At 46.7% G+C, this 24,414-nt stretch overlaps 1 protein-coding gene across 1 annotated transcript; it reads left to right on the top strand.

The window, feature by feature from the left end:
• The first annotated feature begins 17,802 nt into the window (after positions 1 to 17,802).
• Positions 17,803 to 21,239, top strand: LOC122451384 (ATPase MORC2-like). Its single transcript, XM_043484175.1, has one exon. The coding sequence runs from the start codon at positions 17,983 to 17,985 to the stop codon at positions 21,055 to 21,057; it is 3,075 nt and encodes a 1,024-aa protein (XP_043340110.1). The 5' UTR covers positions 17,803 to 17,982; the 3' UTR covers positions 21,058 to 21,239.
• Positions 21,240 to 24,414: the final 3,175 nt, after the last annotated feature.

Genomic DNA, 24,414 nt, shown 5'->3' with positions numbered 1-24,414 from the left:
TCCTTCTTCCTCCTGAGCTCCGGCTCTTACCACAAGCCCACGCACATCACACAGGCATGCATGAGCCACACCGAGAGCCTTGCTTAAGACCCTGAAGGGAATAGGCTGGTTTCTCCTCCCATGATAGTTCTCTGACTTGAAGCCCACTTGCTTAGGATCCAATGAGGCCCTGTCATCAAGTGATTAAGTTGTAGACTCTGGAGCCAGGGGAACTGGATTGCAAATCTATCAATATGTTGCCCAAACGAAACTGTACACAAGCTACCTCCACCTCAGGTCCTAGATTTTTCCTTGAGTAGAAATAAAATCCCTCCAACCCCCTGTACCTTGGAAAATGATAGCCCAGAACCCCACAGGGAAGGGAATCCTAGGGTGCAGTTCTTGGCTCCTCCGTGATGCAGAGGGGAGCTAAGTTAGGACAGGGCGACAGTGAGGCCAAGTTGACAGTCGACAACCAGCATGCCAGCGTGTCCTCCCCAACTCCCTCACCGCACACTGTGTCTTGGCACCCTGCTTCTCTTGCACCCCCAGGAGCGTGCTCTCACACTTTACCACACTTTATAATAAACTACTAGTTATCTGTGACTTTCCCATCTGCTAATTACAGATGAGATCATAGTTCACATTAACAGTTTAAAATGCAATGCTCTGAGTCCCTCTTGTTTCAATTGAAGGATTTTGCGTCTCTTCCAGAGAATCCAACCTCCAAAAAGACTGCTATTGGCCAGCTTCAAGGCCAGTGGCATCCAGCCTCATAGAGGAAAGGATTCAGTGAAGGAAAGTGATCAGGACCATGTCTCACTCTAGCTTCTAACACTGTTGGCAATGGCATGACTAGCATCAGTCAGTCAATTCAGTTGTTCAGTCGTGTCCAATTCTTTGCGACCCCATGGAATGCAGCATGCCAGGCGTCCCTGTCCATCACCAACTCCCGGAGTTTACTCAAACTCATGTCCATTGAGTCAGTGATGCCATCCAACCATCTCATCCTTTGTCATCCCCTTCTCCTCCCACTTTCAATCTTTCCCAGCATCAAGGTCTTTTCAAATGTGTCAGCTCTTTGCATCAGGTGGCCAAAGTATTGGAGTTTCAGCTTCAACATCAGTCCTTCCAATGAACACCCAGGACTGATCTCCTTTAGGATGGACTGGTTTGATCTCCTTGCAGTCCAGGGACTCTCAACAGTCTTCTCCAACACCACAGTTCAAAAGCATCAATTCTTCAGCACTCAGCTTTCTTTATAGTCAAATTCTCACATCCATACATGACTACTGGAAAAACCATAGCCTTGACTAGATGGACCTTTGTTGGCAAAGTAATGTCTCTGCTTTTTAATATGTTGTCTAGGTTGGTCATAACTTTTCTCCCAAGGAGTAAGTGTCTTTTAATTTCATGGCTGCAATCACCATCTGCAGTGATTTTGGAGCCCAGAAAAATAAAGTCTGCCACTACTTCCACTGTTTCTTCATCTATTAGCCATGAAGTGATAGGACCGGATGCCATGATCTTAGTTTTCTGAATGTTGAGCTTTCGGACAACTTTTTCACTCTCCTCTTTTACTGTCATCAAGAGGCTCTTTAGTTCTTCTTCACTTTCTGCCATAAGGGTGGTGTCATCTGCATATCTGAGTTTATTGATATTTCTCCCAGCAATCTTGATTTCAGCTTGTGCTTCTTCCAGCCCAGCGTTTCTCATGATGTACTCTGCATAGAAGTTAAATAAGCAGGGTGACAATATACAGCCTTGGCCTACTCCTTTTCCTATTTGGAACCAGTCTATTGTTCCATGTCCAGTTCTAACTGTTGCTTCTTGACCTGTGTACAGATTTCTCAAGAGGCGGGTCAGATGGTCTCGTATTCCCATCTCTTTCAGAATTTTCCACAGTTTATTGTGATCCACAGAGTCAAAGGCTTTGGCATAGTCAATAAAGCAGAAATAGATGTTTTTCTGGAACTCTTTTGCTTTTTCTATGGTCCAATAGATGGTGATTTGTTCTCTGGTTCCTCTGCCTTTTCTAAACCTAGCTTGAACATCTGGAAGTTCATGGTTCATGTATTGTTGAAGCCTGGCTTGGAGAACTTTGAGCATTACTTTACTAGTGTGTGAGATGAGTGCAATTGTGTGGTAGTTTGAACATTCTTTGGCATTGCCTTTCTTTGGGATTGGAATGAAAACTGACCTTTTCCAGTCCTGTGGCCACTGCTGAATTTTCCAAATTTGCTGGCATATTGAGTGCAGCACTTTCACAGCATCATCTTTTAGGATTGGAAATAGTTCCACTGGAATTCCATCACGTCCACTAGCTTTGTTCGTAGTGATGCTTCCTAAGGCCTACGTGACTTCCCATTCCAGGATGTTTGTCTCTAAGTGAGTGATCACACCATCATGATTATCTGGGTCATGAAGACTTTTTTTGTACAGTTCATTTGTTGAATGAAAAAATGAATGAACCCATAAATGAAAACAAGAAGGAAGATGTACATGAGCAAGATCTCATGAGCAGGTCTGCCTGCTCAGAAGATATAGCCCAGACTCCCCAGAAAGCCCTCTCAGACTTGGTCCCTGACCCCTCTTTTCCCATCTCTTTATCTATTCCCTCCTCATCCTCTGCAGGAGGACAGGGAGGAGGGGCAGAGTGTTCCACACCATCCACCACAGTCTCCCAAGGGTACAGATGAGAGATGAACCCAAAAAGTCTCCCAGGAGGACATCCTGGTCAACAAGGTGGGAGGGCTGTGAAAGAGTATAGATAACCACCTCCACCCAGGCTGAGTCCTCAGTGAGGGTCCTGCCAAAGCCTAATAGCTTCCCCTTCTGTAACTTGACACTGAATTAAATCTTAGAGACTGAGTTTTGGGTGAAGACAAAAAGAATAGCTTTATTGTTTGCCCAGCAAAGGGAACCACAGTGGGTTAATGCCCTCAAAACAGTGTGTCCCAACCTGGAGCAGGTAGTCAGGAGTTTTATAGCAAGGGTTCAAAGGGAGCGTGCTCAGCTGGTGGACATACTTCTGATTGGCTGGTGGGGAGGTAAGTGGGAGTCAGCATCTTCAACCTTCTGGTTCCAACCCATCTGGGATCTACATACTTGTGGGCAGCATACTGTGAACTTCTCCCACCTGAAGGGGATTTCAGTATGGGCAAACAGCTGAAAGATATTGCCATATGTATCCCCTGAGGGGGAACAGGACCCTGCCCCAAGGCTGCACTATTGTTTCTTAACTGTTCCTCCCAGGTCTCTGCATCCCCTGTGCTTAATGCTTAGTTGCTCAGTCGTGTCTGACTCTTTGGGACCCCACGGACTGTGGCCCCCCAGATTCCTCTCTGCATGGAATTCTGCAGGCAAGAATACTGGAGTGGTCCACCAGTGGATCTTCCCAATCCAGGGATCGAAGCCAGGTCTTCCGCATTGCAGGCGGGTTCTTTACCATCTGAGCCACCAGGAAAGCACATGAATACTGGAGTGTTTAGCCTATCCCTTCTCCAGGGGAATTTCCCGACTCAGGAATCGAACTGGGGTCTCCCGCATTGCGGGCAGATTCTTTGCCAGCTGAGCTACCAGGAAACACCCTCCGCTTCCCTTCCCTTCCCTAATTAGCAACTGTTTGAACCTGCTCCATGGAACTCAGGGAAGGTCATGGAGGCTGAACGAAGCCTGTTTCCTGTAATCAAGGAAGGAGGTGGGGCACAGAAAGGCTTCTATGCCAGGAGGCCCACAGGTTCACTCCTTTAGAACCAACGCCCCCTTCAGAGAAAAGGGTCTGTTACCCTTTGCTTTACTCAGGCTGTTGATTTCCTCTGTGGCTTAAAGATAACACATAGAGGCCCCATTTAGCTCAAGCCTCAGTCTCAGACTCCAGTCTTGTCTCCCGCTCATTAGATTTACTCTCCACTCACATCATTTTCATTTATTTTCCCAGTCGCTAACAGGGAGGGCAGGGCAGGCAGGCAGGCTGCAGAGAGCAGCATGGGGGCCGCGGGCACACCTCCAAAGCCGGCAGAGGAAGTGCCATCAGCCTCAAATCCAGGACAGGAAGGGAGGCCGGGCTTGGCCACCCAAGGTGACACTCCAGGAGAGGTGGAGGCGGGGAATCAGCAGGGAACAGGAAAGCCTGGGGCAGAACCCTCGCCTTTTGATAGCGTTTGCAGCAGCATCCAGTCCTGCAGAAGGCTGGCGAGCGCTTCTGCAGAGCCCAGAACAAGCAGGCAGGTGGAGAGGGAGCTGGCAGCCCAGGAGGGCTCTTTCAAGTACGTGTCCAGCCACCAATTACAGGGGCCACAGGGATCTCGATGCAAATGCCTGCAAGACAAGAAGATTTGACTCTTCTCTGGGAGCCAATTGCAGAGGATTGAGGCTAGGTTAAGAGAATCAGTAGAGAGAATGAACAGCCAAAATCAAAAGTCTTCTGTTTATCTCCTTCTCTCAGGTCACATCTGCATTCAGAGGTGGTCAAGTGCCAAGTTCAAAGGCTGCTTCCACCTCTTCTAAGCTGCAACGCCTGGGAGAGTCACTTCATCTCTCCAGGCCCTCGTTTCCCGCACACACAGAGAAAGGGACTGGCCATCTCTCCCTCACGAGCTTGGCACATCAATTCAAGGTGATCTTGGGGGAAAACCACCTCTAACCACACCCAGCCCACTTAGCGCTGGGACAAGAACAGGCTTGTTCAAAGTTTCCCATGAAGATGGGTGGGCAGGGGCTCTTCTGGTTCCCAGATCTTTGCTGGAGGTGGAAACAGCCCTGAACAGAAAGAGAAATGTAGGCTCATCCCAGACCTAACCTTTATCACATGTCTTAACATCTCCTTGTGGTTCAGCCCCCAAATGCCTGGAACAGGGTAATGAACACAGGATGTGGCCTTCTGTCCTTGACCCGGAAGACCCCTGAGGAGCAGAACAGGAGACAAGCCCCCAAATAAATGTGTGATCCATGCATTGCAGGAAAGCTCAGGATGTCACAAGGGAGAGGGACAGCTACACTGCGGGGATGGTGGGGAGACAGGATTTGTTTCAAGTTCATCAGTTCTTGTCTGAGCGCTCACCCGTATGCCAGGCAGGGCTCCACTTCTGAAATCACCGCCAACACTGTCCTAAATGTCCTGGTGAGCGGAGAAGCACAGACACACGAAAGCAACTTATAAATAGAGACATGAAATTACTTCTGATGGCAGGAAGTGCTTTGAAGAAGTGTGATAGAAAGCAGGGGCTGGGATGAATTGGGAGATTGGGATTAACGTGTACACATATTGACACTATGTATAAAACGGGTACCTAAGGAGAACCTACTGTGTAGCTCAGGGAACTCGACTCAGTGCCTTATGGTGACCTAAACGGGAAGGGAATCCAAAAAAAGAGGGGATATATGTACACACATGGGCTTCCCGGGTGGTGCAGCGGTAAAGAATCCCCCTGCCAATGCAAAAGACTAGTTCGATCCCTGGGTCAAAAAGATCCCCTGGAGGAGGAAATGGTAACCCAGTCTAGTATTCTTGCCTGGAAAATTCCATGGACAGAGGAGCTTGGTGGGCTACAGTCCAAGGGGTCACAAAGAGTCGCTCAGTTGTGTCCAAGCTCACACACACATATGCATAGCTGACTCACTTCGTTGTACAGGAAAAACTAACACAGCACTGTGAAGCAACTACACTGTAGTAAAAATTAATTTTGTTTATTTATTTTCCCATTTATTATTAGTTGGAGGCTAATTCCTTTATACTGTAGTAAAGATTAATTTTAAAAAAGAACATTGTGTGTGTGTGTTAGTCTTTCAGTCGTGTCCGACTCTTTGCAACCCCATGGACTGTAGCCCACCAGGCTCCCCTGTCCATGGAATTCTTCAGGCAAGAATACTGAAGTGGGTTGCCATTTCCTTTTCCAGGGGATCTTCCTGACCCAGGAATCGAACCTGGGTCTCCTGCATTGCAGTCATTAATAAACCTAAAAAAAGAAAAAGGGGGTGAGCTACTTTCAAAGGAGGGGAACATCTCAGAGGAGGAAATATTTGACCTGAAACATGAGCAGCCATAAACATAACACTGGTCTCGAAATGAGATGACGGTGTAAATATTCCTACTCTACTCTTGTATCAGTAGGTGATGATATCTTGAGACATCACAAATCTGATCTGGTCACACCCCACCCTGACTCCTCATCCACACCCCCAATGCCCCAGTGGGGACCATTTAAGACTCGAGATCCAATCCAATGCCCTTCTTTGTGGGTGTTTTCACAGCTCTGCCAGACCGCGGTCAGAAAGCGTCCGACGGAATGTGCTGTCCCTTCACATCTGAGCAGCAGCAGGCCATTTCAAAGAGGATGAGCAATTAGGATCTGCACTGCCCACAGGTCCGGGAAGCTCAGGAGGCAGTGAGCGTCCTCCGTGTCCTAATGCAGGGACACCAGGTGTCCGGAAGTAAGTGGGTAGGAGCCCTGAGAACCGTGACCGCCTCGTCACAGGGACCCGCTCTCCTTTGCTGCCATCTCGTGGTCGCCTGTGGGAATAACAGCGGTAAAGAACGGGCCGCGGCCTTCCCCGGCTCTCCGCAGGCTGACTCCGTCCTCACCTCCTACTGGGTGCAAAGTCCTATGGAGGCTCTTGCGGCACGTAGCCCACCATATCACGGCCTGAAGCGTCTCCATGGCTTTTCCTCCCTTGGCTCCGGGCCCAACACACCCTCTGCCTCTGATTATTCCACCTGGTTCATTGACTGTAGGAGGAGTCTGATCACTGGGGCGCTGCTGAGAAATTCCATGCCACTGCTGTCGTCGAGGGCTCCCCAGGCGGCGCTAGTGGTAAAGCACGCAACTCCCGATGCAGGAGACAGGAGGGACATAGGTTCCATCCCTGGGTCGGGAAGATCCCCTGGAGGAGGAAATGGCAACCCACTCCAGTATTCTTGCCTGAAAAATCCCATGGATAGAGGGGCCTAGCACGCACGCACGCACTTGTCTAAGTTGTCCCCTGCCTACACATCCTTGAATGGTCTAATTTATTCCTCTCAGAAGTTGTTAAGGACTTCCCTGGCAGTTCAGTGGTTAAGATTTTGCACTTCCGATGCAGGGGGCAAGAGGTCAATCCCTGGTTGGGAACCAAGATCCCACATGCTGCGGGGTGTGACCAAAAATAAATAGATAGAAATAAAAGTTGATGCAAAAAGAAATCCATGGTGAACAAAGAGTCAAAATTTTATTTTATTTTTCTTTTAAATTTATTTATTTTAATAGGAGGCTAATTACTTTACAATATTGTAGTGGTTTTTGCCATACATTCACATGAATCAGCCATAGGTATACATGTGTCCCCCATCCTGAACCCCCCTCCCACCTCCCTCCCCATCCCATCCCTCAGGGTCATCCCAGTGCACCAGCCCTGAGCACCCATCTCATGCATCAAACCTGCGCTGGTGATCTGTTTCATATATGATAATATACATGTTTCAATGCTATTCTCTCAGATCACCCCACTCTCGCCCTCTCCCACAGAGTCCAAAAGACTATTCTATACATCTGTGTCACAAAGAGTCAAAATTTTAAAAAAGAAGCTGTACTAGATGGGTAGTATTACCCCAGTTCAGGCTTACCCCAGATGAGAAGGAGGAGCTCAGCCTAATAAGTAGAATGAAGCTAACTCTCTCTCTCCACAGCTTCTGTCTTACCCCGACAGGCATCCTCTGACATTCACCAACAGAGACACCCCGAGAGCTTTGGTTTCCCAGCAAGTCATATCTGAGAAGTCATGATGTCACCTGAACACAGGTTCTTTGTGAGGCAGAAGAGTGACGGGGATTCTCAAGGCTATCGGACATGGTTTTCCTTCATAGCTGTCATCACAGCTGTTCATAACACATTTATTTGGGTGATCAGGTTTTAATGGCTTTCCCATCCAGATGGGCCAATGCTGGGGACACGAGTTCAGCCTCTGGCCCGGGAAGATCCTACATGCCACGGAGCCACAAAGCCATCCACCACAACTATTGAGCCTGTGCTCTGGAGTCCGGGAGCCACAAGTACTGAGCCCACGGGCCACAGCTGCTGAAGCCCGTGAGCCTGTGCTCAAGAGAAGCCCACGGACCGCATCCCGAGTGTAGCCCCCACTCTCTGCGATCAGACAAAAGCCCTCGCGCAGCAACAAAGACCAGCACAGCGAAAAATAAATAAATAATTTTAAAATACTATCATTTATCTTTTAAAAAAGAACACAGCAGGGGGAAAAATTCATACAGTTCTTACTCTCTCCAAACCTACACGTTAGAAGAAAAGGCAAGTAATCATAATACAGTGGGTCAACTCTCACAGTGAAAGAAGTAGAAGATGCAAAACTATTTTAAGGAGGAAAGAAAGAAAGAAGGGGAGGAGGAAGGAAGGAAAAGGGGGAAGAAGGAAGGGAAAGAAAGAAAGAGAAAAAGGAAGGAAGGAAGGAAGAAAGGGAGAGAGAAAAAGAGGGACAGGAAGGAAGCTAGCCTCCTCCACGCTTGGGCTACTGTTAGATATTCAGCACTGGGATTAGTCATCTTCCCGGTATTTGTCACATGAAAGAAAGTGAAGTCGTTCAGTCCTGTCGGACTCTTTGCGACCCCATGTACTGTAGCCTACCAGGCTCCTCCGTCCATGGGATTTTCCAGGCAAGAGTACTGGAGTGGGTTGCCATCTGCCATGTAGCATTTATATAATTTTAGCTTCCCAGGTGGCGCTAGTGGTAAAGAACATGCCTACCAATGCAGGAGACACAGGTTCAATCCTTGGGTTTCGAAGGTCCCCTGGAGGAGGAAATGGCAACCCGCTCCAGTATGCTCACCTGGAGAATCCAGTGGACAGAGGATCCTGGCGGGCTTTAGTCCATAGGGTCACACAGAGTTGGACATGACTGAAGTGACTTAGCACGCACATACATTTACATAATCTTGATGTTCTACAACTTCTTTTGATGCTGGATATTTCAAAGATGTTTGATAGCTCTGAGCAGCACCACGGCACTAAGAAATGAGAAACACCCCGGTCCAGCTTTCAAGTTCTGACCATCCAAGTCCTGTGCACATCACCAAACGAGATCCATGGCATCAAATAGCCCTGAACTGAAGAGGGGATTGTGCTGGCTTGTCTCCTGGCTGTCTCCCACAGAGGAGATGTGGATTGTTCAGGTGATGTTGGCAGGAAGGGGAGGGAACAGGTTGCCATCTGGAGGAGACCTTGTTTCTGTGAGATTTTGTGAAGGTGGACACACCGGAGGGCAGCCAAGCCCCCCTGGAGATGCACTGCCTCAGGACATCATGAAGCCAAGACAATAACCCCAACATTATGAAAAGCAGACTGCTTTTCTGACCTACGCTATCCTGGGATGCCCAGGAAGACCTCGGATAATAGAACAGGGAGTAGAAGATTATGGAGGGTGACCCTGGGTCCAGGGCTCCTATCAACTAACTTTATTCTAGGCAACTTATTCTAGGTCATGTGTTTTAAACAACCGGTGACTGGTGAGTGTGTAAACCAAATAAGGATTTTAAATTATTTATTTATTTGGCCGTGGTGGGCCTTCGTCGCTGAGTGTGGGCTTTCTCTAGTTGCGGTGAGCGGGGGCCAGCCCCTCTCTAGCTGCAATGTGCGGGCTTCTCGTTGCGGTGGCTTCTCTTGCTGCGGAGCAGAGGCTGCAGCAGTTGCCACATGCCTCAGTGGTTGCGGCCCACGGGTCCCAGAGCTCAGACTCAGCAGTTACGGTGCACAGGCTTAGTTGTTCTGTGGCATGTGGACTCTTTCCAGACCAGGATCAAACCCATGACCTCTGCATTGGCAGGTGGATTTCTAACCATTGGGCCACTAGGGAAGTCCCAAATAAGCATTTTTTTTTTTTTAAGAAACTAAATGGAAGTATAAAAGTTGGTGAGTATGGCAAAGACAGTTGTAATTTTATGAAACTTTTCTTTGAGTCACATATGCACATATACAGAATGTGAATAGTACAGGATGACAACATAATATCTATTTCTACCTAAGAAGAGCGGTTTACATTTTTGAAAACCAGCACTTCGGGTGATAGGATTATATATTTATATTCTTCATTTTTTCTTCACTAAATTTTTTATTTTACACAATAAAAATGTTTTACTTTTGAGATAACTGAAGAGTGGGATCTTTTCAATTTTTCATTATAGCAAATTCAATTATACAGAAAAATTGAAATAATAATACAATGAACCCGCGTATACCCTTCCTCTAGGTTTACCAATTAATAGCACTTGATCAAATTTGATATCATGACCCTTTACCCCTAAGTTCTTCTAACTCCCAAGGTCAGGGACATGATCACAAAGCAATTGACCTGTTCAGGATTTTACCAAAGATACAGTGTTAGCTAATATACAGTCCATGTTTAACTCTCCCTGATTATCTTAATAATGTCTTAAAACCATAGTTTTCTTTTTGCTTTTGTTGTTGTTGAATCATTCAGTGAATCAGTTATTGCACATTGCATTTAATTATTCTTAAAAGCACATATTTTTTCATTTTCAAAAATAGAAAACAGGAGAGGGCAGAGCAGATGAAGTACCCCTCACCTCCATACTGCGTACTGGGATGTATGCTCTGTTCACATTTGAGACTGAGGTGGCTACTGTTACACAGGGCACTGGGGACCCGAGATGTGCCCATCATCCCTTACAGGTTTCTTTAGCTCCTGACTGGGTGCAAGTAATGATGTTGAACCCTTGGTAGAAACCAGGGACAACAGAGCAGAACTCACGTTCCAGCTTCCGTATTTACCCTCTTGAGTGATCTTGATTTATCCACCTCTCCTTGGTTTCTTACCTGTCCACGGAATTATCACAGTGCTCATCTCCAATGGCTGTCATGAAGAATTCAAAGGTACAGTTTACAGATAGCTAGCTCATCACCAGTATTCCAAACATATTAGCTACAGTTATTAAGACTGTTAGCTTGGTTCTCATCAAAGATCTTAATTAGGACATGCCAACAGATCCTGATAGCTCAGTGGTAAAGAATCCAACTGCAATGCAGGAGACGTGGGTTCGATACCTGGGTTGGGAAGATCCCCTGAAGAAGGAAATGGCAACCCACTCCAGTTTTCTCACCTGGAGAATCCCATGGACAGAGGAGCCTGATGAGCTACAGTCCGTGGGGTCGCAGAGAGTCAACTTAGCGACTAAACAGCAATAGCAGACCATCACTTTGAGGTGGCCCAATGGCTTGTGCATCAAAAATGAAGCTTCAACATATCAACCACAAAGTTGTGTGCAAGGATGAAAAGAGCAAGGACACGACATGCCAGGGAGAAGTTCCTCCTCACCTCTTCCTTTCCTGTAGTCTCTGCTAGTCTTTGCTTCTCTTTTTCCAGGGTAGTAGGAACAGTAGCTAGTAGGTCCATTTCATTGATGCAACAAGAGGTACATGACAAGATGAGACCAGAATCCTATTTGGAATCCCAATTCCGTTGCTAACTTCACTCGTAAGGTTTGGGTCCCCATATGACCGCTCTGAGCCTCAATTTCCCTAGCTGAAAAATTAGAAGTATTGGCCTGGATCCTCTCTTCCAATCTGCACATCCCCTGGTTCTATGGGTTGGGTTAAAACAACAACAGTCCAACCTGAGCGCTGATTCTGACACACACACAAAAATTAGCCTGAGGTCAAGAAAAGGAAGAGAATGGAGAACAAGGTGCTGTTAAAATAGCAGCAGACAAATTATTTCTTTATTTCTCACAACTCTCAAATGCAGAACTAACAAAGCATTGGTTTAGCTTTATATATTCTTAGATATGATCAGTAGTCTTCACTCCATGGAACCAAAAACAAAGCTACAAGTCTGTCCAACAGGTACAGAAATAGAGACTCTGGGTCAGCCCCTCAAGTCACGGACTCTTCTCAACCATGTTCAAAGTCAAGCAAAGAAAATATTCCAGAATTTTTTTCATTAATCTTCATATATTTCCCAAATAGTTGGGACTCTGAATGAGAATTTGTGGATCCTGAAGTATTTCAATTAATTTAACAACCATAAATCCCCTTTACAAGATTTTATCTTTATATCATTCCATGTTTGATCAACCACATCTAGGCTGCAGTCCACCAACAGCACTCTGGACCAGACAAAAGAAATCAGATTCACACCATGGGCTTCTTCCATGCAGGAACACTCTGCTTCTTATGCTGGCAATACAGTGGGCAATTTAAACCATCAGCTCCACCATTATGCTATCTGCTTGAAAATCTCAACAGAAAAATTTATTAACAGGCATCCGACAGGGAGGACAGAAAGATTCAATCCATTGTACCAACTCCAGGGCAGAGGCGTTACCTGTGATAGTTACCTGTGATGGAGAAAGTATTCATGTAGCTAAGATTTACCAAGTGCCTACTTTTTGCCAAGAACAGTGCTGACGCTTATGATGGAATCCCATCTCTCTGGATCTGTGTCCTTCTCACCCATAAGATGTAGGACAGCATCTGAGAGCTTACAGAGTAATTGATTCACTGACATAAAATCCTGCATAGCATCCACATGGACCAGGGTCCCACTTTACAGCATCAGGGGTGGGTCACACACACTTTATGTAACACATTTCTGCCCACCCCCCCCCAGACCTGCTCAAACCTGATCTCACTCTCACTTTGTGGTGATTTTTCCTGGTCTTACTCAGCCTTATGACTGGTGGGTCTGGTAGGAAGTTCATGGCTCACAATAAGAAGTTCTGGCCAGAAGCCAGTGGTATAGAGAGGCACTATGCAATTTAACAAACAAAAAAATTATTTATTAGCATCACTACTGTCTATTGATGAGAAAGAAACTACTGGCTGGTGAAATGTAAAGTGTTGGGGGGGTGGGACTGTTCATGTTATTAGTCACTAGTCATTAATCACTAATCACTAGCCATTTAATTAGTCACTAATAGAAAAGGGCAAGGCTTTTGCAATGATTTTCTTTTTTAACAAAATTGTTTTTCATTGGAGAATAATTGCTTTATGATATGGTGTTGGTTTCTGCCATACATCAACAAAAGTTTTGCTGTCTTAAGAAGGTTCTGCTTTTTATGGGTACCCAGAGGGAAAGTGGGGTGGGATGAAACTGGGAGATTGGGATTGAGATACATACACTATTGACACTATATGTAAAATAGACAGCTAATGAGAACCTGATGTATAGCACAGGGGACTCTACTCAATGCTCTGTGGGGATCTAAATGGGAAGGTAATCAAATAAGAGGTGATCATCAAAAGCAGATTTCCATTACACTGGGTACAATTCCACTCCTTGCTTAGGATTTCAGACCACAGTCTTGAACTCACATCTTCAAATCACCCCTTGTCTCCTCTTTGTTGACTAAGCTCCAGTCATATTGGTCTCCTTCTACCTTGCTTCTGCACCAGTAGTGCCCCATCTAATAACTGGCTGTTTCTTATCCTTTGGGTCTCAGCTTCAGTCATCTTCTTACAGAGGTTTTCCCTAATCACCATTTTAAAAGCAGTAAGTTCTTTCTAAAAAACTTTTTTGTTGGATTATAGTTGTTTTACAATGCTGTGTTAGCTTCTACAGTACAGCAAAGTGAACCAGCCACACACACATCAGGTTCAGGTTGTTGGCTGCTCAATCGTGTCTGACTCTTTGCAACCCCATGGACTGTAGCCCACCAGGCTCCTCTGTCCATGCAACTCTCCAGGCAAGAATACTGGAGTGGGTTGCCATTCCCTTCTCCAGGGGATCTTCCTGACCAGCGATTGAACTCGAGTCTCCTCATTGGCAGGTGGATTCTTCATCACTGTGCCACCTGGGAAGCCCACATTGGCATACAGCCAATTAACAATGTTGTGACAGTTTCAGGTGAATAGCAAAGGGACTCAGCCACACACATACATGTGTCCATGCTCCCCCAAACCCCCCCGCCATCCATGCTGCCACTGAACATCAAGCAGAGTTCCCTGTGCTATACAGTAGGTCCTTCAACATCTGATTTTAAGAAAACCACCTTGGCTTCCATATAGAAAAAGGGTTGGAAAAGAATAAAGTGGGAACAGGAGGCCTATCAGAAGGCTACTACAATAGCCCGTATGATGTGAAGTTCATCCTTGTTACTGACTTTCAATCCTCTCCCCTATGAGAGCACACCAAACACCTATAACACCCGCGATGGCCCACCTGTTTCTAAATCCAGCACAAGGGCATTCAAAAGAAAAGCTCCATGATGCAAGTGAGATATTTCCTTCAACATCAAAACTTCTGCTCTTTCCAAAGCCTTGAACAGTGACTAATAAAATGAATAACTGCAACACCCCCCCACAAACACTCTAAATTAAGAACTTAACACTCCATTTATAGTACCCTTTACCTGGAAGAATTAACACCAGATGCAGAAGAATGGCAGTGATTAGTAATTTTCTCCCATGAGAGCCGTTTTTAGAAAGGATACAGATTGTGCTCTCACTGCGCCCCCTCCATTCCACCCCCTCCCAGCTGTTTCCTCAAGCTGGGTTCCCACTCACCTGACAGTAGAACTCATAGGGATGGAGCATCTCGGTACAGAGAGGGATAAGACCCCCAGACCTCCAATCTGCAAAACTGTAGCTACACTAAAAACAGTAATAATAGTATAATGGCAATCATTTGTTGAGACCCTACTATGGGTCAGGCATTCTATTGAGAACTTAATGTGCCTTTTAAAATGGGGCTCCCCTGGAAGCTCAGGTGGTGAAGAATCTGCCTGCACTTCAGGAAACCCAGGTTCAATCCCTGGGCCGGGAAGATCCCTTGGAGAAGGAAATGGCTATCCACTCTAGTATTCTTGCCTAGAGGAGCCTGGCGGGCTACAGTCCTTGGGTGGCAAAGAGTCGGACACGACTAAGCATGCATGCTTTTTACAAGTCCTGAGATATCAAGTTATTATCTAGGATCCCACTGGAACCTTAGCAGGTGTCCCCAGCACAGCAAAATGGCACAAGCCACAGAGTATAAATAGTACAGTGGTCGCTTGGTATTTACAAGAATCCAAGCTTCTATCTATTCAAATGTCATCTTACCTTGTTATCTATCTTCCAATCCTGAGTTTGAATCTCTGGGTCCTCTCTTGCTCTGCTGTCCTAACTTGTTGACTACTTAAAAAAAAATTTTTTTTCATCTCCCCACCAGCCTGCATGGACTAAGTCCCCAGGCTTCAATGAGCGCCTGTGTCCTGGAGGCTCCTGCCCTCATCACAGGCGTCCTGTAAAGACCATCATGCTGACTTGCGTGGGTGAAACCTGGCTGAATGTTTCTCACCGCCCTTCTCTGATTGGTCCCGGGGAGTTTTTTTAATTTGAGGATAACTGTTTTACAATATTGTGTTGGTTTCTGCTGTACAACAATGTCAATTAGCTGTCTGTATACATATATCCCCTCCCTCTTGGACCTCCTTCCCACCTCCCCCATCCCACCCCTCTAGGTCATCACAGAGCATCGAGCTGACCTCAGTCCCAGGGATTTAGAGAGAAACCTTCACTGCAGGAGAAACATGATACCACTTTCAGCAAATTAACCTCCATTTAATGAGGTGTTGTATAACCTGGATTTTTTTTTCAATTATCTAACTTTTCTTCCTGCCCCAGGTTCCCTACATAGCCAGCAAATTTCAGCCACACACGTCTGCATGAGTCATCGCAGCTGATGGCAAAAATAGCCACCACTGTTCTTCACTCCTCCCTGGATCTGGGCACTTTCCGGCACCACTTTACGGCTCTATCCATCAAAGGAAAGGGGGTCTGTTTCATTGCGCTTTTTACCTGAACCAGCCTTGTGATGCTTGGGCCAATGGAATGTGGTGGGAGCAATGGGCCACCAGTCCCGAGTCCAGACCCCCAAGAGCCCTTCTACGGCATTGCTCTCCCTGCAGTGTGAGCAAGCCCAGGCCAGCCTGCTGGAGGATGGGAGACCATCCTCCAGGAAAACCGTGGAACACCAGCCAAGCTCCCGAAGCAGAGCCATCTAGTGACCTGGAGCTGCTTGCAGGCTAGATGAGGAAGGCTGCTGAAACAGATCTAAGCAGCCTGAAGCACAGGCTCAGGAGCAGTAGGCGTTTGTGACTACTTGACATCACAAAGTTCGGGAAGGTTTGTTACCCATCACCAGATAACTGATACAGCCAGGAACCTGCGCAGCAATTGAAGGAAATTGTCCAAATCACCATGTGCTATCTTCCTCTTTATCAATCTTCTCCACTGAACTGAAACCTTAAGAACAGAGATGGAAATATATTCGTTCTGGTATTCCCAGTGCCTAACACAGGGCAGGCTCAAGAGACATAAAATGAACAAGTAAATGAACGAATGAACACAAATGTCCTTAGATGCCATATATATGTGTTAATATATGATATTCGTTTTTCTCTGACTTACTACACTCTGTATGACAGACCTTAGGTCCATCCACTTAACTACAAATGACCCAGTTTTGTTCCTTTTATGGCTGAGTAGTATTCCATCGTATAGATGTACCACATCTTCTTTATTCATCTATCAGTGGACATTTAGGCTGCTTCCATGTCCTGGTTAGCGTAAATAGTGCTGCAGTGAACATTGGGGTACATGTGTCTTTTTGCATTACGGTTTTCTCAGAGTATATGCCCAGTAGTGGCATTGCTGGGTGATATAGTAGCTCTACTTTTAGCTTTTTAAGGAACCTCCATACTGTTCTCCATAGTGGCTGTATCAGTTTACATTCCCACCAACAGTGCAAGAGGAGTCCCATTTCTCCACACTCTCTCCAGCATTTATTGTTTGTGGATTTTATGATGACGGCCCTTCAGACTGGTATTTGCAGGGGAGGAGTCATGACCCAGATGCAGAGAATGGACTTGTGGACACAATGTGGGGGAAGGGAAGGGTGGGACAAACTGGGAGAGTAGCATTGACATATATATACTAGAATGTGTAGAACCGACAGCCAGTGGGAAGGCTGAATAGCACAAGATCAGCTCGGTGCCCTGTGATGACCTGGAGTGGTGGTGGGGGGAGGGAGGGTGGGGAGGGGGGCTCAAGAGGGCGGAGACACATGTATACATAAAGCTGATTCAGTTTGTTGTACACCAGAAACTAATACAACATTTTAAAGCAATTATACTCCAATTAGGCGGAGGCCTCGGGGACTTGGGGCGTCGGGGAGTGCGCGAGGCTGGCCAGGTTGTGTGCACTGGTGGAGACAAAGAGGTGGCGGTGGCGGCCTCGGCGGAGCAGCCCTAGACGCCGAATTTTGTAGTGTGAGTCCTGTCACCATCTCATCTAGCGCGGCGCGAGGGCGGCTGGTCTCGCGGCGGCGGCGGCGGCGGCGGCAGACGCAGAAGTGGCGGCAGCGCATGGTTCCCAGAACGCCCTGCGGTTGTTGGGTTCCAATTCCGTGCGGACGGACAAAGGCAGCTGTGTGCGCCGAACAACGCCCAGTCGGGTGGTGCACTCGCCACTGCCCTCGATCCGGGCCTTGAAAACTGGGACTAACTTGTCTGCGTGAGGAGGAGACCACGCGGACCGAGGCCCGGTGAGGGCCCGAGAGGCTGAGGCCGCTGTCTGAGGGCAAGGGGGCGGGGCCCGCTGTCTGAGGGCAAGGGGGCGGGGCCTGCTGTCTGAGGGCAAGGGGGCGGGGCCCGCTGTCTGAGGGCAAGGGGGCGGGGCGCGGCCCGCCTGAGTTGATTGGGTGGTTCTGTGGCGACTTAGTGGGCCACTGTGAGGTAATTTGACTCACTACCCTGAGGAGATTGGGGCGCACAGCAAGCTCGGTTTGATCTGGGCTTTGAAAACGGAAATCAGTCTTCAGCGCTTAGGAAATCTTTCAGTTGGTAGGTGGTGGAGCCGGAACTAACGCCATATGCACTGGAGCAACATCGTGGTCGCCAGTTTGGGGCTTATTTAAGGATCCTGGGATCATTGATGGCGAAGACACGTGTGGCTGTCCAGTTTTACGACTGAAGTTGCTAGACTTCCGGACTGTGGTTAAAGAACTGGAGACATCACCACACTCATGGCTCTCACGAATTACAGCAGTCTGAATCGAGCTCAGCTAACCTTCGAATATCTACATACAAATTCAACCACTCATGAATTCTTGCTTGGTGCTCTTGCTAAACTAGTTGATAATGCAAGAGATGCTGATGCCACGAGAATTGATATTTATGCAGAAAGGCGAGAGGACCTTCGAGGAGGATTTATGCTTTGTTTTTTGGATGATGGAGCGGGAATGGATCCAAGTGATGCTGCCAGCGTGATCCAGTTTGGGAAGTCGGCCAAGCGAACGCCTGAGTCCACCCAGATTGGGCAGTACGGGAATGGGTTAAAGTCGGGCTCGATGCGCATCGGGAAGGATTTTATCCTCTTCACCAAGAAGGAAGACACCATGACCTGCCTCTTCCTGTCACGCACCTTTTATGAGGAGGAGGGCATTGATGAGGTGATAGTCCCATTGCCCACTTGGAACGCTCGAAACCGGGAACCTGTCACAGATAACGTGGAGAAGTTTGCCATCGAGACAGAACTCATCTACAAATATTCTCCCTTCCGCAATGAAGAGGAGGTGATGACTCAGTTCATGAAGATTCCTGGGGACAGCGGAACGCTGGTAATCATCTTCAACCTCAAACTTATGGATAACGGAGAGCCAGAGCTGGACATAATCTCAAATCCAAGGGATATCCAGATGGCAGAGATTTCCCCGGAGGGCACCAAGCCAGAGCACCGCTCCTTCCGTGCCTACGCTGCCTTGCTCTACATTGATCCCCGGATGCGGATCTTCATCCATGGGCACAAGGTGCAGACCAAGAGGCTCTCCTGCTGCCCGTACAAACCCAGGATGTACAAGTACACATCAAGCAGGTTCAAGACCCGCGCGGAGCAGGAGGTGAAGAAGGCTGAGCACGTGGCGAGGATTGCTGAAGAGAAGGCACGGGAGGCAGAAAGCAAAGCTCGGATGTTGGAAGTGCGCCTGGGCGGAGATCTCACACGGGACTCCGGGGTGATGTTGCGACAGGTCCAGAACACAGCCATTACTCTGCGCAGGGAAGCCGACGTCAAGAAGCGGATCAAGGAGGCTAAGCAGCGAGCATTTAAAGAACCTAAGGAACTGAACTTTGTTTTCAGGGTCAACATTGAACACCGGGACCTGGATAGAATGTTCATCTACAACTGTAGCCGCCTGATCAAGATGGCGTGTGGTGGGGTTGTTGGGGTCCTCGATGTGCCCTACCTGGTCCTGGAGCCCACACACAACAAGCAGGGCTCCGCGGACGCCAAGGAGTACCGGCACCTGCTGCGGGCCATGGGGGAGCACCTGGCGCAGTATTGGAAGGACATCGCCATTGCCCAGCGGGGAATCATCAAGTTCTGGGATGAGTTTGGCTACCTCTCTGCCAGCTGGAACCAGCCCCCATCCAGTGAGCTGCACTACAAGCGGCGGCGATCCATGGAGATCCCAACCACCATCCAGTGTGATCTGTGTCTGAAGTGTCAGACACTCCCCTTTCAGCTGAATTCTGTGGAGAGGGATTACCTTGACACTTGGGTTTGCTCCATGAACCCTGAGCCTGAGCAGGACCGGTGCGAGGCCTCTGAGCAGAAGCAGAAGCTCCCCCTGGGGGCTCTGAGAAAGGACCCGAAGACGCAGGAGGAGCGGCAGAAGCAGCTGACGCAGAAAATCTGCCAGCAGCAGGAGAAGCTGGAGGCCCTGCAGAAAACCACACCCATTCGCTCCCAGGGTGACCTGAAGAAACTGCCCTTGGAAGTGACCACTAGACCTTCCTCTGAGGAACCTGCATGTAGACCTCAGCGTCCTCGGTCGCCTCCTTTACCTGCTGTGATCAAGAATGAGCCGAGCAGACTCCCTTCCCTTCAAGCTCCCAGGCCAGCCAGCCAGCCCAGAAAGGCTCCTGTCATCAGTAGCACCCCAAAGCCTGCTGCCCGGGCTGCCCGGGAGGAGGCCAGCACTTCCTGGCTTCTCCAGCCTCACGAGGAACCCTGGAAGCCTGCCAACACTCTGGTCAGGCCTGCGTCCCGGCCCAGCCCACCGGTGCAGCCACCGTTACCATCTCCCCAGCCCAACTCCAGGAGCCCTCGGGAGGTCCCTTCCCCCCGAGCCCTGAAGACTCCAGTGGTCAAGAAGCCAGAGCTGCCCGCTAAACTCTCCCCGCAGGCCACTCCTGGTCGGAAGCGGAGCCTCGGGGTCTCTGATGAGGAAGAAACAGAGGAAGAGGCTGAGAAGAGGAAGGAGAGGTCCAAGAGGGGCAAGTTTGCTGTGAAGGAGGAAAAGAAGGCCTTGAATGAGCTCTCAGACAGCTCTGGGGAAGAGGACTCGGCTGACATCAAGAGCGCTCAGAAAGATAAAGGGCTGCACATGGTGGTGCGTGTGAATAGGGAGTGGTACACAGGCTGTGTCACAGCTGTGGAGGTGGGCAAGAATGCAGTGCAGTTGAAGGTGAAATTTGATTATGTGCCCACGGACACAACACCAAGAGACCGCTGGATGGAGAGAGGCAGCGAGGACGTGCAGTTGATGAAGCCCCCGTCCCCAGAGTATCAGAGCCAGGACACACGTCAGGAGGGCAGGGAAGAGGTGGTGGTGGCGGTGGCCCCGGCAGGGGATTCGGTAGCCCAGCAAGCTGTAGCCACGGCAGAGCCCTCCACCTCGGACCGCATCCCCATCGAACCTGACACCATCGCCCCCAGCACCAACCACGAGACCATTGACCTCCTCGTCCAGATTCTTCGGAATTGTTTACTGTACTTCCTGCCTCCAAGTTTCCCCATCTCTAAGAAGGAGCTGAGTGCTATGAATTCAGATGAGCTGATATCGTTTCCTCTGAAAGAGTACTTCAGGCAGCATGAAGCTGGGCTGCAGAACCTGTGCCATTCCTACCAGAGCCGCGCCGACTTGCGGGCCAAGGCTTCTGAGGAGAGCCTGCGCACCTCCGAGAGAAAGCTGCGTGAGACGGAGAAGCTGCGGAAGCTGAGGACCAACATCGTGGCACTCCTGCAAAAGGACAGAGACATTAACACAGACGACGAGCTGGATGCCTACATCGAGGACCTGATCACCAAGGGGGACTAGGGCCCGGAGCCAGAGATCAGCTCCCCTGCCCCTCAAGGCAGAGCTCCTGAGGGTGGCGTTTCATTTATGGGTTGATGGATTTACCTTGGTTTGACTCATGGGATATTTGTGCTTTGGGTGGGAAAGAGACTCTGATTCTTTGAATCTTCCACCCTAAGTTTATAAATATTTTTTGAAAGAAACAAAAAAAATAAATAAAAAATAAAAAAATTAAGCAATTGTACTCCAATTTTAAAAAAATTAATATCTCTAAATCAGGAAGGGACACACGTTTTCCAGTGCCCCAGTACACACAGCCTTGATAAAGAACCTCTCTATGTGCAATTCTGTGCTACCTACACACCCTTCTTATCTGTGGTTTAGTCTCTTGAGGTGACATTTCTCCCAGGAGGAAGTGTTCTGTGAATGCTCATTGTTCCAATGCTCAAGTCATATAAATGTCATGGAGGAAATTATTAATTTGGCATGCTGGTCCATTTGTCAAACTCCTGGCAGTTCAGGCATGGAGCCAGCCCTGTGGCCAGTTCCACCTGGGTGAACTGAGAGAATCAAGTTTTCAGGCCTAAAAATGTGCTCCTCTGACCATACAATAGCTTCTGCCATTTCATCCCCCTCCTTACCTCTCTGCTTAGACACATACAATTAAAAATCAAAATGCCTCCTCCTAGTGCTCTGATAGAGGTCTCCAGATGTGAGAGAATTTCAGAAGAAAAAAGTGACACCCCAAGATGACTGAAAAAGAACTTCTGAACCTCCTTTCCATCTGCAAAATAAAGGTGTCTAACTGCATCCTCTTGGATTGTTTAATCAAGCATTTCTGAGCATCTACTGTGTGTGAAGTATTATGACAGGTGCTTTGAACAGGACTTCATAGAGCAATGATGCGGGGAGTTCAAAGGCACCAAGAGTCAGTAGTTTTGACTGTGTGACATCTTTTGTATTCACTGCCTAACAGTCACAGTAATTAGTAGAGAGAACTTTGGAGTTTACAATGCATTTGATTCAAAAGTCAAAGTGACTCCCATGAAAACAAAGCAGTTCACATGACAAGATGCTCAACATCACTAATTATCATAGAAATGCAAATCAAAACACAAGGAGATATCACCTCACACCTGTCAGAATGCCTGACTTCAAGAAAACAAGAGATAAGTTGTTGGTGAGGATGTAGAGAAAAGGAAGTCCTCCTGCACCACATCTTTTGTGCTCACTGACTCACAGCAATAATTAGTAGAGAGAACTTTAGAGTTTACAATGCATAGTAAAGTTTACAATGATAGTAAATTGGTGCAGACATTACAGTAAATGACATGGAGGTTCCTCAAAAATTTAGAAATAGAACTGTCATATGATCCAGCAATTTCCCTGCTGGGTATTTACCCAAAGAAAACAAAAACACAAATTCAAAAAGATATATGTACTCCAATGTTCATTGCAGCATTATTTACAATAGCCAAGAAGCAGAAGCAACTTAAGTGTCCATCAATAGACTGATGGATAAGAAGATGTAGCATATATCTTCTTTATCCAAATTTATCCTTCTTTATCCAACTTTATCCTTCTTAAAGGCATTGGGTCTTAGTTACAACTTGTGGGCTTAGTTGCCTCATGGCATGTGGTAGTTTAGTTCCCAGACGAGGGATTGAATTGGCATCCTCTGCATTAGAAAGCAGATTCTTAACCACTGGACCACCAGGGAAGCCCCTAGTATATACATTCAAATGGAATATTACTCAACTATTTAAAAATCTTCCCATTGCTAACAACATAAATGGTTCTAGAGGGTATTATGCTAAGTGAAATAAGTCAGAGAAAACAATGCATGATCTCACTTATATGTGGGACCTAAAAAATAAACCAAAAATAGACTCATAGGTACAGGGATAAATGGGTGGTTGCCAGAGGGAGGGGGTTGGGGTTGGTGAAATATGTGCAGGAAATTAAGAGGTATGAGCATCTAGTTATATAATAAATAAGTCACAGGTATACAACATACAGCATAAGACATATGGTCAATAATATTGTAATAACTTTGTATGGTTTACACCATGAGCTACCATGATCTACACCATCATCTACACCATGATCATGAACTACCATGATCATTTCATAATTATGTAAATGTCAAATCATTATGTCATACACTTGAAACTAACATAATATTGTATGTCAATTCTATTTCAATTAAAATTAAAGAACAAATCCGAAACAGATCAGCCCTAACAGCCCAAAACCCAGTCTCACATAGAATAGGATGATGTGGTCATTCTCATCCGCCAAAAGAAAATTCAGTCCTATCTGAAGAAGGACCACTTCACCAAGAGTCTCTACATTTTTATACACAATATCTGATATTCAATCAAAAATGTACTGGTATGCCAGAAAAGGGGAAAAAATGAACAAAAGCCAAGAGGGGAAAGAAAATGACATAAGTGAATCTCCAGATTATCCACATATTTAGGTTATCAGGCGTAGGCTTGATAATCATCAAGATTAAAGTTATCTTTTCTATGGAGTTTAAGCAAGCTCCAGAAGTTGGTGATGGACAGGGAAGCCTGGCATGCTGCAGTCCATGGGGCTGCAAAGAGTTGGAAATGACTGAATGACTGAACTGAACTGATTCTAGGGAGTAGATGGAAAGGTAGAAGAGATTACCAGAAAATTGAAATCCCCTTCTAAAACCATCAAACAGCAATTCTAGAAATTTTCCAAATAGTTAAATAAAAGTAATAATACAGTAAGTGGCTTTAACAGCAGATTATAAACAGCTAAAGTGCAGATTTGTGCCTCAGGGTCACTAAAAATATTCAAATTAAACACACATAAAAAAATGATGGTGGCAAACATAGAAAAAATCATAAGAGGCATTTGGGACATATTAAAGACATCTAATATATTATGTAACCAAATCCAAGAAATGAGAAGAGGGAGAGGAAAGGCAAAACAAATATTTGAAGAGGTATTTTCAATTCTTAAAACTATTGGAAGATACCAAGTTGCAGAATAAAGCAATATCTAAGCATATTGTAGTAAAACTGTTAAAAATCAAAGGAAAAGAAAAAAAGTCTTAAAAGCATCCAGATAAAGAAGATGCCTTACACTCAAAGGAATAGCAATGTTTGCTAACTGACTTTTCAACATAAATTATAGATGCAGTCAATGCAATAAAATTTCTAAAGTGCTAAAATAAAATAACTAATCAAAATTCTCATATGCAATTCCCTTCCTCTCCAAAAATAATAATAATAATAAAAATAATAATTCTTCATAAATGAAGGCAAATGACCAAATGGCATTTATGCCAGGAATCAGCTGATTTCATCATAAGAATTGTATTAACCTAGTCCAAAAAATTAA

The sequence above is a fragment of the Cervus canadensis genome, chromosome 12 (genome assembly GCF_019320065.1).
Source record: "Cervus canadensis isolate Bull #8, Minnesota chromosome 12, ASM1932006v1, whole genome shotgun sequence".
NCBI lineage: Eukaryota > Metazoa > Chordata > Mammalia > Artiodactyla > Cervidae > Cervus > Cervus canadensis.
This window is presented reverse-complemented; position numbering and strand designations above follow the sequence as displayed.